Source organism: Oncorhynchus nerka, linkage group LG1 (assembly GCF_034236695.1).
Source record: "Oncorhynchus nerka isolate Pitt River linkage group LG1, Oner_Uvic_2.0, whole genome shotgun sequence".
Classification (NCBI taxonomy): domain Eukaryota; kingdom Metazoa; phylum Chordata; class Actinopteri; order Salmoniformes; family Salmonidae; genus Oncorhynchus; species Oncorhynchus nerka.
In genome coordinates this window covers 26,505,397-26,522,302 of record NC_088396.1, presented here as the reverse complement: position 1 = coordinate 26,522,302, position 16,906 = coordinate 26,505,397, and the positions used below count along the sequence as shown (strand labels likewise).

The following is a 16,906-nucleotide window of genomic DNA, read 5'->3' as shown; positions in this document are numbered from 1 at the left end:
TGCTCTAGATGAGGCAAAGCGTGGCTACTTTGAAGAATCTCAAATAGAAAATATATTTTGATTTGTTTAACACTTTTGTTTACTACGCGATTCCATTTGTGTTATTTCATAGTTTTGATGTCTTCACTATTATTTTACAATGTAGAAAATAGTAAAAATAAAGAAAAACTCTTGACTAAGTGTGTCCAAACTTTTGACTGGTGCTTTATATAAACTGAACAAAAATATAAACGCAACAATTAATAAGGGATTGTGACATCAATAAGGGATCATAGCTTTCACCTGGTCAGTGTGTCATGGAAAGATATTCCTAATGTTTTGTACACTCAGGGCACACACACACACACACACACACACACTGTACACACGGAGGGGGCAGAGAATAATAACCAATGTGCATAAGCACATCATGCTGCACATTTCTCTGAGAAAGTAGAGGAGACATCAAATCCAGAAATATTGCTCTCCACCGAACATGTGAAAGCCTGCAGCTATGCTTTGTTTTCAGTGTGCTTGCCTGAAAGTGTGTGTATGTTTCAGTTAGCTCAGATTAACACTGTCCTCTGTAGGGAATAGGAGATGAAAGATGTGGATGTTAATTGGAAAATGTGTGTAAAGTTGTTTGTTTAGTCTGTCAACCTTGGCATTTCCTTCATGCCCTTGTCTAACACTGCCGTCATTCTGCTGGCACGCGTGGACACACACCACGCATGCGCACACACACACACACATAGACCGCTGACTGATGTGTGACTGTCTGGTTTCTGATCCTCAGGGCAGCCGATGCTGTTTTAACAGGACACTCAGAAAACATAATCAACTTCCACATGAAAAACATATCCAACAGCAAGGACAAGACCCCCCTCCCACCCCTGGTAAGAACACACACACACACAGTCTTGTATAAATAACCTAGTGGGGACACACAATTCAGTCCCCTTAAATGACATTTTCCCTAAACCTAACCTTAACCCTAAAACCAAACCTCAACCCTAACCCAGCTTCTATCCCAAATTCTAAGCCTAACACTAACCTTAACCCTAAACCCTAAACCGCCTTGAAATTTGACCCTATGGGGACTAACAAAATGTTCCCAGTTGGTAAAATATTGGTTTGTTTACTATTCTTATGGGGACTTAGTTAAACACGTCCAGTATAGTTAAACACACACACATACACACAATGCACAGTGACAAAGGTGATGACCGCAGGCCACTTGGCATACAGTCAGCTTTGATAAAGACTTACAAACCCTCACTTACTCAAGCCTCCTTGTTTTTAATTCCCTCTTTTTTTCCTTTCTTCATTTTAGAACAATCAGACAGGACCCCTCCGAGGTGACTCCAAGCCCTCTCAGCAGTCATCTCACCCCTCAGACCAGAACCACCAGACAGTGTCTAAACCTGGCATGACTGATCAAGCTCCACCCCAGCCCCCTCCCCAGGGGATTAAGCCTGGTTCACTCACCCAGGATGGGGCCTCCTCAGCAGGCATGGACCCCAAGAAAATCCCTGGTAATACCATGGGTCCAGGTGACCAGGCCCCTGGGTGCCAGCCTCAGTCCGAACAGGGCATGCCCCCTGTGAACCCCCCTCAGCCTGGGGAAGGAGGAGGGCCGGGGTCAATGGGGATGGGTCACCCTGGTCTGACACCCCAGCAGCAGCAGCAGCAGCAACTGGCCCAGGAGCTTCTCAACATGGAGGCCAATACCGAGGGACTGTCCCAGGAACAGCTGGAGCACCGCCAACGCTCCCTCCAGACCCTCCGAGACATCCAGCGCATGCTCTTCCCTGACGACCGCGACGCCCCACCCCCACCCGGCCCCCATGGGGGACCCCCACAGCCCCACGACGGCATGCCTGATGTGGGACCCAGGAGGCCGGAGCAGGGCCCTCTCCAGGCCATGATGGCCCAGTCCCAGAGCCTAGGTCCACCAGTGGGACCAGGAGGGCCCCGACCCCAGGGACCCCCATTCGGCCCCCTGCATGGACACCCCAGAGACATGCCCCCCTTCCCAGACGAGCTGGGTCACATGATAGGTCCTGGGGGTGTGGAGACGGAGATCACATGACCCCGGAGCAGGTGGCCTGGCTGAAGCTGCAGCAGGAGTTCTACGAGGAGAAGAAGCGGAAACAAGAAATGCATCACCGCCCACTTCCTCCCGACATGATGATGCATCCCCACGGACCGCGCGGCATGATGAGAGGACCCCCACCTCCCTACCAGATGGGCCCCGGAGACGTGTGGGGTCCAGGGGGGCCGGGAGGGCCATCAGAGCACTACCAGGAGCGCATTGCCATGGGCCCCAGAGGGATGCCGCCTCACATGCAGAGGATGCCAGGGTTCCCCCAAGGCATGATGAATCCTGATATGGAGGGACCCCCCAGGCCCGGGATGGGCTGGCCTGAAGACATGCCCCCCAGAATGGGGATGGGGGATGGCCGAGGGTTCCCAGGAGGGCCAGGGGGGATGTTCGGAGGTCCAGGGTTGCGGGGAGAGCGCTTCCCCAACCCCCAGTCAGTCCAGGAGGCTATGTTTCACCAGGGGATGGGGGGCGACAAGGGACCGGGCCTTCCTCCACAGATGATGATGGAGATGCAGAGGATGATGGGACACCAAAGAGGCGGCATGGAGCCGGGCAACGGGGGCGGGATGATGTTTCCCAGGATGCCTGGCGAGGGCCCCATGAGCCCCTCCTCCAGACTGGCTGTGATGGGGGGCCGGGATATGGGCCCTGAGTTTGGCATGGGCCCCCATGGGAACCCCCAACTACAAGATGGGCCAATGAATATGAGCCCAGACGAGATAATGAGAATGAGAGGGCCTCCAATGACCAACATGGGGCCCCAGGGAAGGCAGATGCAGGGGTCCCACTTCCCTGACCATCCCCAGCCAGGGGACTTCCCCATGGGGCCCGGACGGCCCTTCCCTGGGGGTCCTGGAAGTATGAGGGGGCCTCATGGAGAGCAGCCCTACCGTGGCCCGGAGCACAGGACCACGCCTACGGCGGGCAACGGCCGACTCAACCACCTTCCCCCCGCTGCCGGAACACCCCAGGGCCAGAGGGGACGTAAGCCTGCAGAACTGAACATCCAGTCAGGAGGGGCCAGCTCGCCCAGTCTCAATCCCCTCAAGTCCCCTCCTTTGAGGCAGGTGCAATCCCCCATGATGGGCTCTCCCTCTGGGAACCTCAAGTCCCCCCAGACCCCCTCCCAGCTGGCTGGTATGCTCTCCGGCCCTCCGGGACCCAACGCCCCCCTAACACTGCCAACTCGGCCCCAATGAAGTCCCCTCACTCTATGATGGGGTCTGCTGGTGCCTCCCCAGTACATATGAGGTCCCCGTCCCTCCCCAACCCTTCTCCAGGGTGGGCATCCTCCCCCAAACCCCCCATGCCCAGCCCAGTACTCCCCCAGCAGCAGGGGGGAAAAACCCCCCTCAGTATGACCTCACCTAACATGATGGGTAACATGGAGCAAGGTACAGTACTTCTATGGCTTTATTCTTGTTGATGTTCTTTCTCCCTCTACCGCTCTCTTTTTCTCTCGCTCGCTCTCTCGCTAATCAAATTTGATTTGTCACGTACTTCGTAAACAACAGGTGTGGACTAACAGTGAAATGCTTACTTACGAGCCCTTCCCAACAATGCAGAGAAATAATAGATAAGTAAAACACATTAATAATAATAATAAATACACATTCAGTAATGAAAACTTGGTTATATACATGGGGTACCTGTACTGAGTTGATGTGCAGGGGTAAGAGGTGGATATGTACATATAGGTAGGAATAAAGTGACTAGGCAACAGGATAGATGATAAATGGTAACAGCAACGTATGTAACAGCAACGTTTGTAACAGCAACGTATGTAACAGCAACGTATGTAACAGCAACGTATGTAACAGCAACGTATGTAACAGCAACGTATGTAACAGCAACGTATGTAACAGCAACGTATGTAACAGCAACGTATGTAACAGCAACGTATGTAACAGCAACGTATGTAACAGCAACGTATGTAATAGCAACGTATGTAACAGCAACGTATGTAATAGCAACGTATGTGATGTGTCAGTCGGTACCAAAATGGTAAATGCAGATAGTCCGGGTAGCTATTTGGTTAACTTTTTAACTAACTATTTAGCATTCTTGGGTGACTGGAGTCTTTGACCATTTTTAGGGCCTTCCTCTGACACCGACTGGTATAGAGGTCCTGTATAACAGAGCACCCAGCCCCTGTGATGTACTGGGCTGTACGCACTACCCTGTGTAGTGCCTTGCAGTCGGATGCAAAGCAGTTGCCATATGAAGCTGTGACACAGCCAGTCAAGATGCTCTCAGTGGTGCGGCTGTAGAACTTTTTGAGGATCTGAGGGCCCATGCCAAATCGTTTCAGCCTCCTGAGGGGAACGAGGCATTGTCGTGCCCTCTTCACGACTGTGTTGGTGTGTGTGGACCATGGTAGATCCAACTTGAAGCTCTCGACCCTCTTTAATACAGCCCCGTTGATGTGAATGGGCGAATGCTCGACCCTCTTTAATACAGCCCCGTTGATGTGAATGGGCGAGTGCTCGACCCTCTTTAATACAGCCCCGTTGATGTGACTGGGCGAGTGCTCGACCCTCTTTAATACAGCCACGTTGATGTGAATGGGCGAGTGCTCGACCCTCTTTAATACAGCCCCGTTGATGTGAATGGGCGAGTGCTCGACCCTCTTTAATACAGCCCCGTTGATGTGAATGGGCGAGTGCTCGACCCTCTTTAATACAGCCCCGTTGATGTGAATGGGCGAATGCTCGACCCTCTTTAATACAGCCCCGTTGATGTGAATGGGCGAGTGCTCGACCCTCTTTAATACAGCCCCGTTGATGTGAATGGGCGAATGCTCGACCCTCTTTAATACAGCCCCGTTGATGTGAATGGGCGAGTGCTCGACCCTCTTTAATACAGCCCCGTTGATGTGAATGGGCGAATGCTCGACCCTCTTTAATACAGCCCCGTTGATGTGAATGGGCGATGCTCGACCCTCTTTAATACAGCCCCGTTGATGTGAATGGGCGAGTGCTCGACCCTCTTTAATACAGCCCCGTTGATGTGAATGGGCGAGTGCTCGACCCTCTTTAATACAGCCCCGTTGATGTGAATGGGCGAGTGCTCGACCCTCTTTAATACAGCCCCGTTGATGTGAATGGGCGAGTGCTCGACCCTCTTTTTCCGGTAGTCCACGGTCAGCTCCTTTGTCTTGCTGAGGTCTCTGACCTCCTCCCTATAGGCTGTCTCATCTCTCTCTCCCCCTCTTTCTCTCAACTGCTGTGATAAACAACATAAAACACGTGTATTTCAATTTCAAGACAGATAATATTCATTTTCAAAGAGATTTTAATACTTACTACCTTTCTCTTGAATGATGATGACCTCACGTCTTTAATAGAGGGCTGTTATGTAATGTCTGTTGACCAAAGCAGTCTAAACAGACCTCTGTGTTGTGTATCAGGCAGGCTAGCATTTGTCTGTCATCTTTAAATCATGTAATTTATAAGTCAATTGAAAGCATCATTCTCATCCATCTAAACACATTTTCCCAAAGCAGAAAATTTCAGGGAAATCACACCCCCATCATTTTTTACAATTAAAACATTTTAAAGTTTAATTTAACCTTTTAATTAACTAGGCAAGTCAGTTAAGAACAAATTCTTATTTACAATGACTGCCTACACCGGACAAACACTGGACGACACTGGGACAATTGTGCGCCACCCGACGGGACTCCCAATCACGGCCGGTTGATGTCTGTATTTAAAATGTATTTGCCTCAATGCCCCTTATATATCTATTTCAAACCAGGATATGTTTTGCTACCTAAGGTAAATAGTTCTTATATTTCATCTCTCTCTCTCTCTCTCTCTCTCTCTCGCTCTCTCGCTCTCTCTCGCTCTCTCACCAGGTGGTAACGTCCCCCCCTCGTCAGGAGCCCAGTCTGGCCCCATGCCTCTCCAGGGGGGTCCAGGTGGCGCCCCGACCGGCAGCCCCTATTCCCTCCCCCCCGAACCCACGCTATCCCAGAACCCCCTCTCCATCATGATGTCACGCATGTCTAAGTTCGCCATGCCAAGCTCCACCCCCCTCTACCACGACGCCATCAAGACAGTGGCGAGCTCGGATGACGACTCGCCCCCCGCACGCTCCCCAAATCTACCCCCCATGAACAACAACGGTGAGTGGATGGAGACATGGCTAGAAGTCATGTTAAACCATTTTTGAGATGTATTTTGAACCCTTTTTCATAGAGGTGTAACTCTGTTTACGCCACTTGATGTAGGTTTGCTGTCTGTGTTGTATGGTGCACTAACATCCCTCTTGTCTCTCTCTGTGGCCCTCTGTAGGTATGGGAATGAACCAGCACCAAGGTCCTCCTCGTATGATGGGCCCCGGCTCCTCTAGCTCAATGCCTGCCCTCAGTCCTCTGGGTATGACCCCCATGGGCTCCCAGCCTCTCTCCCACGGCATGCCCCAGCAGATGCCTTCTCCCAACATTGGCCCGGGCATGATGCCCCATGGCATGATGATGCCCCCCAACCCCCAGGACCAAGGCATGGGCAACCCCCAGATGATGCCCCAGGCGCGCATGGGCTACTCCCACCGAGTGCAGGGCTACCCCCTGCCCCAATCCCCCTCCCAGCAGGGTCCCTTCTCCCCCCACAATGGCCCCGGGCCCCAGGGCTTCCCAGGACATCCCATGGGCTTCCAGGGAGAGGGGGGTCGGATGGGGAACATGCCCCATGGAGGGGGAGGCGACGGGGGTAGGCCCAACAACCCTGGAGGACCGCAGTTCAACATGCAGGGAGAGTTTAGTGATGCAGATCTGCATGAAGTGATGCGAACAGGAGCATCCGGTATGCCAGAGTTTGACCTGTCCAGGATCATCCCATCAGAGAAGCCCAGCCAGACTCTGTCCTACTACCCCAGGGGAGGAGGAGATGGGCCTGGCCCAGGGGGGAAACCTCCACACATGCAGGGGATGATGCAGGGTATGATGGGGGAGGGCCCGCCCAGGATGGGCATGTCCATGCAAGGGATGGGGGGGATGGCTGGGGGGCCGGGAGGTGGTATGGCCCCCCAGGACATGCCCATGGGAAACCCTTCCCACAATCATATGCGGCCGCATGGACCCCCAGGGTTCATGGGTCAGGGAATGATGGGACCCCAGCACCGGATGATGTCACCGGGGGGCATGATGCAGGGGAAGGAGAGGGGGGTGCTCTACAACCACCCTGGGCCTGGGGGGTCGCCCAATATGATGATGTCACTACAAGGCATGGGTGCCACCCCCCAGCAGACGATGATGATGGGGGGGCATATGAGGCAGCGTGGCAGGGACATGGACATGGGGTTCAGCCCAGGGCCCGGAATGTTCTAACACACAACTCATAGAATCTTGGACCTTGAATGTTCTGAGCCGATATACAGTATGAGGATGGAATAAGTCTCACAGCAGATAAGAGATGGATTAAAACGCAGGAAGTAAGGAATGAAAGACAGAGGTGGGTTCTCTGGATTGAAACATGTAGTGCAGAGGAATGGGTGGTTAATGGATTGTGGGAGCTACATAGCCCAGTACTTGTCTTTTACCACAAGCATTTCATTTAGTCTCTTCAGAAATGTCTGAATGTATGGGATTGCTGTGCTTCAATGTCAATTTAAACTGTTCAAGTGTTTTTTTTCTTCTAAATCTCTGATTATAAGGGTGAGTTGAGCATCGGAGAGGAATGGAGTGAACCACCTTGGAGGACTGTACATCGACTTTTTCAAATCAGTTAAAAATCAACAATGGATTTGTCCGGTAATGGATAACAAACATAGAAAGACTTTGTGGAATAAAATCGTACTTTGAGAAGATTTCAATGGAACTCCCATCTTCTCTCTGGCTCCGTCATTTTGACTATTTCTGTCCAGTATGACTGTGTGTGTATGCGCCTGTGTGTGTTTTTTGTTGTAAGTATGTATAGGGATTCTATCAATGACCTCTAAGCTCTCTTATCCACCTTTCATTAGGGGAGGGACGCCCCACTAAAGAACAGTACTGTTTTCCATTAATTTCCTTTGTAACTCCAGTGTATAACAAACCAAACTATGACCTCAAAGATACTAGTATTATTAAAAAAGCACAAACATGGATCAACTTAAGTGTCTTACTCACATATGAACATTTCTACCAGCCAGTCAGTGTGAATAGCGGTAGTACTGTTCTGTGTGCTCTCCTGTTTGTTCTTCTATTTACTCTGGAATATCATTCCCACAGCATTAATCTCATAGAAAATGAACTGAGTGGGATCAGACTGTAGAACTGGTGAGCTCGTCATGTACTTTATAGTCATCTCAGACATTAGTGGGACAGGCCTCGATGAGCTAGTCAGGTGCTGTATGTATGGTGGTCTCAGACATTAGTGGGACAGGCCTCGATGAGCTAGTCAGGTGCTGTATGTATGGTGGTCTCAGACATTAGTGGGACAGGCCTCGATGAGCTAGTCAGGTGCTGTATGTATGGTGGTCTCAGACATTAGTGGAACAGGGTATCAAGAAAGACAGAAATCTGACCAACATCTTTCCAGACCATATAACATTACTTTTCCTGCTCAAGTCACATGGTCAGGAAAAACTAAGATCCCTACTTCCTCATCCGTCTGTGTAAGCTTGTCATGTGTACCTCCATTGTCTTTGGTACAGAGACGTCTTCCAAGGCTGTGGCAATGGAAGACAACATATTGGCCGTGTTTGAGTGGATCAAAACTACAATGTATCAGACAGTGCCATTGTTCCACTCTAATCAGGGACTTATTTAGACCTGGGACAAAAGGTAGGTGCAATTAATTAGGTAGAACAGAAAACAAGCAGGCTCCAGACCTCGTAGGGTAAGAGCAGACTACCCCTGAATTCTAATACATGACTGAAAGGTGAGGTTCAGGTATCCTTACGAGGCCCACTGACTGACCATATATGACCACTGGTGTTGATTGGACCACAATTTGCATTGCTATGCTGCACAGTAGTGAGAGCCTTGACCAACTCTTTTATTACTCTCCACCACTCCAAAGCAAAGGCAAAGAATTTCAGGGCAACTCTCCATGATAAACATACAACTAACAAGCAAATTAAATCACTCCAGTGTGGGGGTGTATATTTGCTCATAGGTCCATGCATTTCATTTATACACAATACAATCCTAAAAGGCAGCACCTAGTGTTTCACTCACGACAGACTTTTAGCAGTGATTCCCTTTTAACAGGTTCTAAAATGAATGATTTGGAGTGGGTAAACGTGCACACACACACACACACATTTTGGTTCCCTTGGTTTATGAACATGATGTGCTTGGTTTTCCCCTGAGGAAAAGATTGCAGTTTGATATGAAGAAATTTAGTTCACTCTAAAAGCAACAAAGCCAGAACATATTTCAGCTAGTTAGAATCTGGTGCACTATAATTTACAGTGCTGTGCATAAAGTAATCAGATATACTGAATTTATACAGTAAATACACATTGCTGTGTGCATAGTAGTCACAGAATGTAAACGTATGAATATAAATTGGTAACACACTTATTTTTAAGGCAGAATATATTACCAGATCATTTCAAAAATTAAGACCTCTAAGTAAAACTCTTCATCTTAACCAGTATGAGCAGTAACACACAGGATGCCCACTGCCCTGATATCAGCCCAATTTGTAAGTCGCTCTGGATAAGAGCGTCTGCTAAATGACTTAAATGTAAATGTAAATCAGCTGGATGTGGTTTCAAAGCCAGTTATACACTTTGACAGTGAAGCTATATTTGTGCGTTTAGACAGTGAGGTATCCTAACACACAGTTTGTACTGTCATACAGCCTGTTTTCAAAGTTTGAGACAGTGGGCCTCCCGTCAATGAGCATTAAGACAACCGCATACCCACACTTTGAAAACCTCTGTTGTAATACACTGGCTAGGCTAGGGCTGGAGAGTGGAAGTCTCTGGTGGGATGTAAACACGGTGGCTGGTAACAGTGAGTGCATGGGGTAGAGCTGGGGGTCGCAGAAACCTCAGGGTTCATCCACGCCCTTTGTGCGGTTGCAGAGTGACTCGTAGAGCTCAAAGGTCAGTGAGTAGTTGGAGAGGGCCTGCTTGAACTCCTGCAGGGGGCAGTAGACTCCACTACAGCCTGGAACCAACTGGTCCTACAGAGACAGATCAAAATAAAGAATGTGTAAGAAAGACACATCACGTTTCCATCCACAGTTATACCGTATAAAAAAATGCAGATCATTTGTTTGTTCGACATGGAGGGACCTTTTTGTATTGGTAAAATGTATTATGCGAGAAATGGTGGTGAAAACTGACTCAGTAAACCATGCAGTTTATTAGGCTACAGATTAAATAAATTGATGACCTTCACAGGGTGGTGAAAGTGCAAGGTGATGAGCTTGATGCTCCTTTCCAAATAAATATTGAGGATCTTATTTTGGTGACATGATGATCGATGCACCACTACCATTTGACAAATAAATAGTATCCACAATAATCTCATCATGTAGACTACTAGCCTGCCGCATGTGCCAAGAGGAGAGTTGGCACATTTGCTATTTAACGCAACAGTTGTGACAAAACTATCAGTAGAGTTGAAAATGCATTGGAAACACAAAACTTTAGATTTCAACTTTAGCGAAAAAGTACATGTACTGATTTTTTATATTTTATCCGCAAGAAGTCAGTTTGGTGGAAACATTTTCTTTATGCGGATTTTAGAATATTCACATGAAAATCTGTCTCCAATAGCGAAGGTGCATAAAGATGGCGGCCCCCCAAGTACTTAACACAAATGTCTCGTTTGCTCAGTTCGCCGTATTGTACAATGTTCTCCATTACTCTTTTTTTATATTGGCATCAGCACAGTATACATGATGCCAATTCTAGCTCCAATACTGCGACATTTTGAAAAAAATAATTGTGCTGATTTACTGGCACATTGGACCATGTTGCGCACCGTAGTTTAAGAACTCTGTGGGTAGTGCTAAAAACAATGATGTCATATCTGAATTCCTCCACCTTTATGTACCTTCACCATTGGATGGAAACCTAGCTAGACAAACAGATCACTGACTCTCGGAGAGAAACAGTCTGGAAATTGTTTCAATATTGTGCGCACACTTCTGTGAGCCCTGCATCCTACCTGGCCAATGTAGGACACTTTGACGAAGGCCTCTTTGGTCTGCCGGTGCTGGTGCAGCTCCAGGGTGATGTCTGAAGCGTATGGTGGCCATCGCATGTCAAAAATCCCCAGAGCCATGAGACAGGGTATCAGAGTGGTGTCGTGGACAGAGTACAGGAAGAGCTTCCTGAAAGAAACATGCATAAATACTCTTAGATTTCTGATGTGCTGTTGCTAAACGTTCTAAGAATGTGCCATTCGGAAAAGGACATTTGCTACCATCAAGTGGTTGGGTTGAGAACTGCAAATCTCTGCTACTGGCTCTGTGTTGTAATGGACAGGTAAATGTTACAGTAGTTCACCTGTTGGGCTCTGAGGTTGTGTCCTGTAGTTTATCTTCTATGTTGCCCATTAGGACACGCAGGAGGGGACCCACACACAGCTGCAGGTTCTCCCTAGTCGCAACAAACCAACCCCAGAGAAGATTAAGAAAACAACTGCATTGGGTGATTTTTTTAAAACACCTCTAATGCACAGTGGACTGTGATTTCATAATGTGGAATAAGGAAGCATATGCTCATGGAACAGGGAACTGTATTTTCTGTGTGTTCTACTCCCCAACCCTCTACACATGCTGATCAGTATTTAAATCCCTCTGCCCTTTGACCTCTTGCTGGGTTCGTAGATGTGGTAGATCATCTCCACAGCTCTCCGCTCCACTGTGTTTCTCCAGGAGTCAAGGACTGGTGGGCAGGGTAGGCCGTGGGTCTGTTAGAACACACATATTGTTACGTTAAAATGTCAATGTAAAGCAGTGATAGTATCACTCATATCCTTTGACCACATAATCAACTTAGCTAACAAAACGATATTTTCTAGTCATGGTATTGTATTTTTGTTGTTTTGTGTCACCTCTCTTGCCACCATGTCGTCCCTGATGAGGATGAAGTCAACCCGTTGTTGGGCAGCGATGCCCAGAGCACTCTTGATGCTCCTCAGGTCCGCAGCAATGTCTGGCAGAGTGGATGACTCCGCCCAGCGATGACTACAGCACACACAGACACAGCCAATCCCAAAAACCAACACGAGAGAAACATCCAATCACAAAAATCAACGAGTGAGGGATCCAGCCAATCCCAAAAATCAACAAGAAAAGGGACCCAGACAGTCACTCACCCGCTGAGGAGTTTGAGCAGTCTGCATCCATGGTAGTTAGGGTACAGGATCTCTGACTCTGCCTCAGTCGTCAGAATGGGAACCATGTCTTCAGGAGAGGGGGAGCAACATTAGGAGATAGACCCGTATTTCCTATGACACACAAACACAAACTGACACCTACCTCTCTGGCTTTGATAGAACAGCCCTGCCACCAGGCACTTGGCAGACTCTATGGTTCTCACAATGTTAGTGGAACGCACACTGGGAGAGAGAGAAGAATATATCAATGTCTTGTAGGCTACATGTACTCTGTCACAGATCTTACAATCTTGTTGTAGTAGGAGTGTACTTTACCATAATCAGTTATCAACCTGTACAGTATGTTCTTGTTCTGTTAACTATTCATGTCCCCTTTATGCCATTGCTAATTACTTTAGTAAATGTAAAGCTCGAGTTTACATCCTTGTATTCAGTGTCTTTCTTTCTAGATCCATAAAGTAATAACAGTACATTATAGGTTACCTAACCTGGGGCCCAGATATTTCTGCTATACCCTTTAACGTTGTCAAGCAAAAACAAAGAGGGAGTTGGCTACAGAACCAGATGTGACTACCAGGCTACTGGTCTGTACTTACTTGACCTCTGTAGGGCTGAAAGTAGGGCTGAGGATGGCTGTGGTACTTACTAAACCTCTGTAGGGCTGAAGGTGGGGTTGAGGAAGGCTGTGTCCTGGATGTATCTCTTCCTCAGCCTCTCTCCCAGCTCATACAGCTGTTGCATGCCCACAGTGGTCAGCTGACCTGGGTACGTACCCCCCTGCAGGGGAGAGGAACAGGATCAGGAGTCAAAGGTTGCCAAGACAGTCAATCCAAAATGGCATCACCAGTGTCTATCTATTGTGTGCCCGCGGAGTAGTACTGTGGTATGCCAGGTGCATCGTGAAACAGACACAATCCTCCGAAGAGTCTCGCAGCAATCTCCCGCTGAGTGAAGGACAAACCTCTCAGTATATGCTCATTGGTTATCTGTTCGTTCCCTCAGTGCCAGGCCCAGACCATAACATTCAGAGCTGGGTCAGAGTGAACCACAGATTTTTCTTTCACTTGAACAGGCCTTTAGCTGAGATACAGCCCCTGGTCTAAGCCTCAGGAGAAGGTCTCTCAGGGTGCAAAGTCCTTTATGATGACCCCCTACCCTCAAAGACCACTAATAGATGAAATGGGCAACTAGAATTTCAATCCTGACACGTCGTGCCAGTGTGGTGTGTGATGTTACTGGTCTGGAGCGGGAAATCCTAATGGTTGACAGCTGGCTGTGAGTAACCCAGTAAGTAACAGTGACATATGTTTGTATGGAGTCCATGCCAGCACACCTACGTGACAACTTAAATCCATGAACCGTACTTATCCAAGCACCGCCTACTCCTTTCCTTATCTCTCTAGGCACTACTTCCTCTGCTCGTTAATAGACACAGGCATACTCACCGTCAGTATGTTGGCCCGGTAGCTGTCCTCCACCGGTGAGGAGGGCCGTGGACCTCCTTCCAGGTCTGTCACCACATAGTTGATCTGTGTGTGTGCTGGGGGTTCCAGGAGGTTAGGCACCCACTGGGCCTGATACAGACAGGACAAGGAAAAAGGTTAGACTTCCAGATGCTGGTGAACATACCTTCATATGCCTTGTCTTGGAGATGAGGCTAAGATAAATGGCTTTCCCTCAACTTCAAGTCCTGGGAAACAGAGCATCAGGTCTGTCAGATGTTCTTGTGTGACACAGGTGGTCTCTCACCTCCATGATGCCTGGTATAGACTTCAGCGGGGTTCGGGCTCCGTGGCGGAACAGGACTTGTACGAGTTTGAGCTCGTAAGGAAAAGGTGGTTCCTTGCATGAGGGGGCCGAAACCGAATCCGTCTGGGTTGGTTCTGTCTTCTTATGAGACCAGAGCATGGATCCAAACGCCATGGACACCGAGCCCAAAACACCTGCTTTGGTCAAGAGGTTCCTCGTCCTCATGCTTACGTTACTATACTGCCGAGACAGACCACACAATACCAACATTGAACATAGCATGCTAGCTAGCACACTGCCTATCATTTGCAGCTAACGTTAACCATGTTTAGTGATCTGCATAAGATTTTAGCTGACCGTAGCAAACGTTATTCCAATCTTTATTTTCGGTAGCTAACGTTATCTAGTTAACGTACTGTATACAACTACATTCTGGGTAAACCTGGCACTTGATATTTTGGTGTCGATGATAGCAAGTTATGAAGCAGGCGTTCGAAACAAGCTGGCTGTGTCGGTAATGTCAATATTGAGAATGTGCTGCAGACTGATGAGGTTAGCTAGCTAACTAGCGATACAGTCGATATCTCAGCTAATGTCAAAGCCATTCAAGTAACGTTATCTAAATATGTAACGTTAACTAGCTAACCAGAAATTGATTCATTTTCGGGTTAGCTAGCTCTTTAGCTACTTCAACGGCACAATATGTTGCACTCAAATGTACAGTACTTACGTTTAATTATCACTGGAAGTTATTAACTAGTTTTAAAACAAAATAAAAGTCATCGACTAACTCCGTGTATTTTGAAAACACGTCACCCGGCTAGGGACAAAATGTTTTTTGGAATATGTAGTCATTTCTGGTGTGATCCATGCTTTCAAAGTGAAACTGCTCTTCACGGAAAAGCTACCCACGTGCGTCATTTCCCTCCCATGCCCCTCATTACCGTAAGAACAGCGTGGTGCGCATATAAATATAGCGCAATTGTGTATGAGGTGGGAAATAAAATTAAAACTAAACAGACAGTATACAGGTAATTACCAAAATAAGGGAAACACTTGGGTAAATGAGTCATACAAGTATATTGAAAGCCGGTGCTTCCACACAAGTGTGGTTCCTGAGTTAATTAAGGGGCTCCGAGAAGGCGCAGCGGTCTAAGGCACTGCATCTCAGTGCCAGAGGCGTCACTACAGAACCTGGTATGATTACCGGCTGTTTCACAACCGGCTGTGATTGGGAGTCCCATAGGGTGGTGCACAATTGGCCCATTATCGTCCGGGTTAGTGTTTGGCAGGGGTAGGCCGCCATTGTAAATAATAATTGAGTGCGTATGTCCCAGAGGGTAGTGCGTAATGGCCCAGTACATCACTGGGGCCAAGCTTCCTGAAATCCAGGACCTAAATACTAGGCGGTGTCAGAGGAAGGCCCTAAAGACCCTAGTCAACTAGTCATAGACTGTTTTCTCTGCTACCGCACGGCAAGCGGTACCGGAGCTCCAAGTCTAGTACCAAAAGGCTCCTTAACAGCATCTACCCCCAAGCCATAAGAGGCCCGAACAATTAATCAAATGGCCACCAGACTATTTACATTGACATCCCCCATCTCCATTAGATTTTTACACTGCTGCTACTCGCTGTTTATTATCTATGTATAGTCACTTCACCCCTACCTACATGTACAAATTAGCTCTAACCTGTACCGGTACCCCCTGTATATAGCCTTGTTATTGTTATTTTATTGTGTTACTTTTGATTATTTTTTAACTTTCATTTATTTGGTAAATATTTTCTTAACTCTTTCTTGATCTGCACTGTTGGTTAAGGTCTTGTAAGTAAGCATTTCACAGTAAGGTCTACACCTGTTGTATTCAGCATTTCACGGTAAGGTCTACACCTGTTGTATTCGGCGCACCTGATAAACACAATTTGATTTGATTTGAAATAAAGGTTACAAAAATAAATGGCAAAAAAGCAATGAACATCCCATCATGCTTAGGGTCATCTAACATGGCTATGCCCTAGGATGACAATGAGTGGTCACTGAATGGTTTGATCAGCATGAAAACGATGTAAACAATATGCCATGGCCATCTCAGTCACCAGATCTCAACCCAATTGAACTCTTTTGGAGATTCTAGAGTGATTCTCAGAGATTCTGAGGCATCTACCACCATCAACAAAACACCAAATGATGGAATTTCTTGCGGAAGAATGGTGTCGCACTCCCCAATAGAGTACCAGACACTTGCCAAGGTGCATTGAAGCTGTTCTGGCCATGGTGGCCCAACGCCCTATTGAGACACTTTATGTTGGTGTTTCCTTTATTTGGTGTTTTATGCATATTATAACTGTAGGCCTATGATCTATGGTTTTATGTGTGGAGATTTACTTGTGAACTAAATCTTTTAATCGTTCTACCTACTGGAATTGAAATTGCATCAACGCCCCAGTGCCTTGTCTGCGACTTGAACTTTAGACCCATCTTGTGTACTTTAGTGTGTAAGTCATAAAGTAGATAAACACATTGGATGTTATGATGTATTCTTATTATCTAATGATGAAGCCGATAGTCATCACTACGTGTTCAGACAGGCAATATGATAAAAAATGAATATCCAATGATGATAATGATAGTCTATTCATTTTATTGTAGACAATGAGTAGTGTGAATGAAGGCTATCTGCAACTAGTAAGATTGCGTGTATGCAGGCCTACAGTAGACAGGGCAGAGGGTAGGAAACTGAGTTTTGATCAGCGTTTCCCAGAGTACACTAATTGAGGAA

The 16,906-nt window shown here is 47.5% G+C and overlaps 2 protein-coding genes across 3 annotated transcripts in view; one reads left to right on the top strand and one right to left on the bottom strand.

Annotated features, from left to right (window-relative positions):
- Window positions 1–8,174, top strand: part of LOC115128302 (B-cell CLL/lymphoma 9 protein-like) — a 34,305-nt gene extending 26,131 nt beyond the window's left edge. The window contains 6 exon segments of the mRNA XM_029658033.2: window positions 776–875; window positions 1,313–2,054; window positions 2,057–3,255; window positions 3,258–3,480; window positions 5,946–6,215; window positions 6,385–8,174. Of these exon segments, the coding sequence (XP_029513893.2) occupies window positions 776–875; window positions 1,313–2,054; window positions 2,057–3,255; window positions 3,258–3,480; window positions 5,946–6,215; window positions 6,385–7,418 (3,568 nt within the window). The 3' untranslated portion in view covers window positions 7,419–8,174.
- An 874-nt stretch (window positions 8,175–9,048) lies between these two features.
- Window positions 9,049–15,045, bottom strand: LOC115128331 (lysophosphatidic acid phosphatase type 6-like). Of its 2 annotated transcripts, none has more exons than XM_029658098.2 (11): window positions 14,857–15,045; window positions 14,127–14,361; window positions 13,823–13,951; window positions 13,024–13,154; window positions 12,520–12,599; window positions 12,357–12,444; window positions 12,093–12,225; window positions 11,848–11,948; window positions 11,543–11,635; window positions 11,202–11,367; window positions 9,049–10,209 (listed from the first exon to the last, which is right to left on the bottom strand). In XM_029658098.2, the coding sequence occupies exons 2-11, from the start codon at window positions 14,349–14,351 to the stop codon at window positions 10,075–10,077; spliced, it is 1,281 nt and encodes a 426-aa protein (XP_029513958.1). In that variant the 5' UTR covers window positions 14,352–14,361; window positions 14,857–15,045; the 3' UTR covers window positions 9,049–10,074. The 2 variants fall into 2 exon arrangements, with proteins under 2 accessions (XP_029513958.1, XP_029513950.1); XM_029658090.2 differs by having other exon boundaries at window positions 14,127–14,366; window positions 14,857–15,044.
- Between the last annotated feature and the right edge of the window lie 1,861 nt (window positions 15,046–16,906).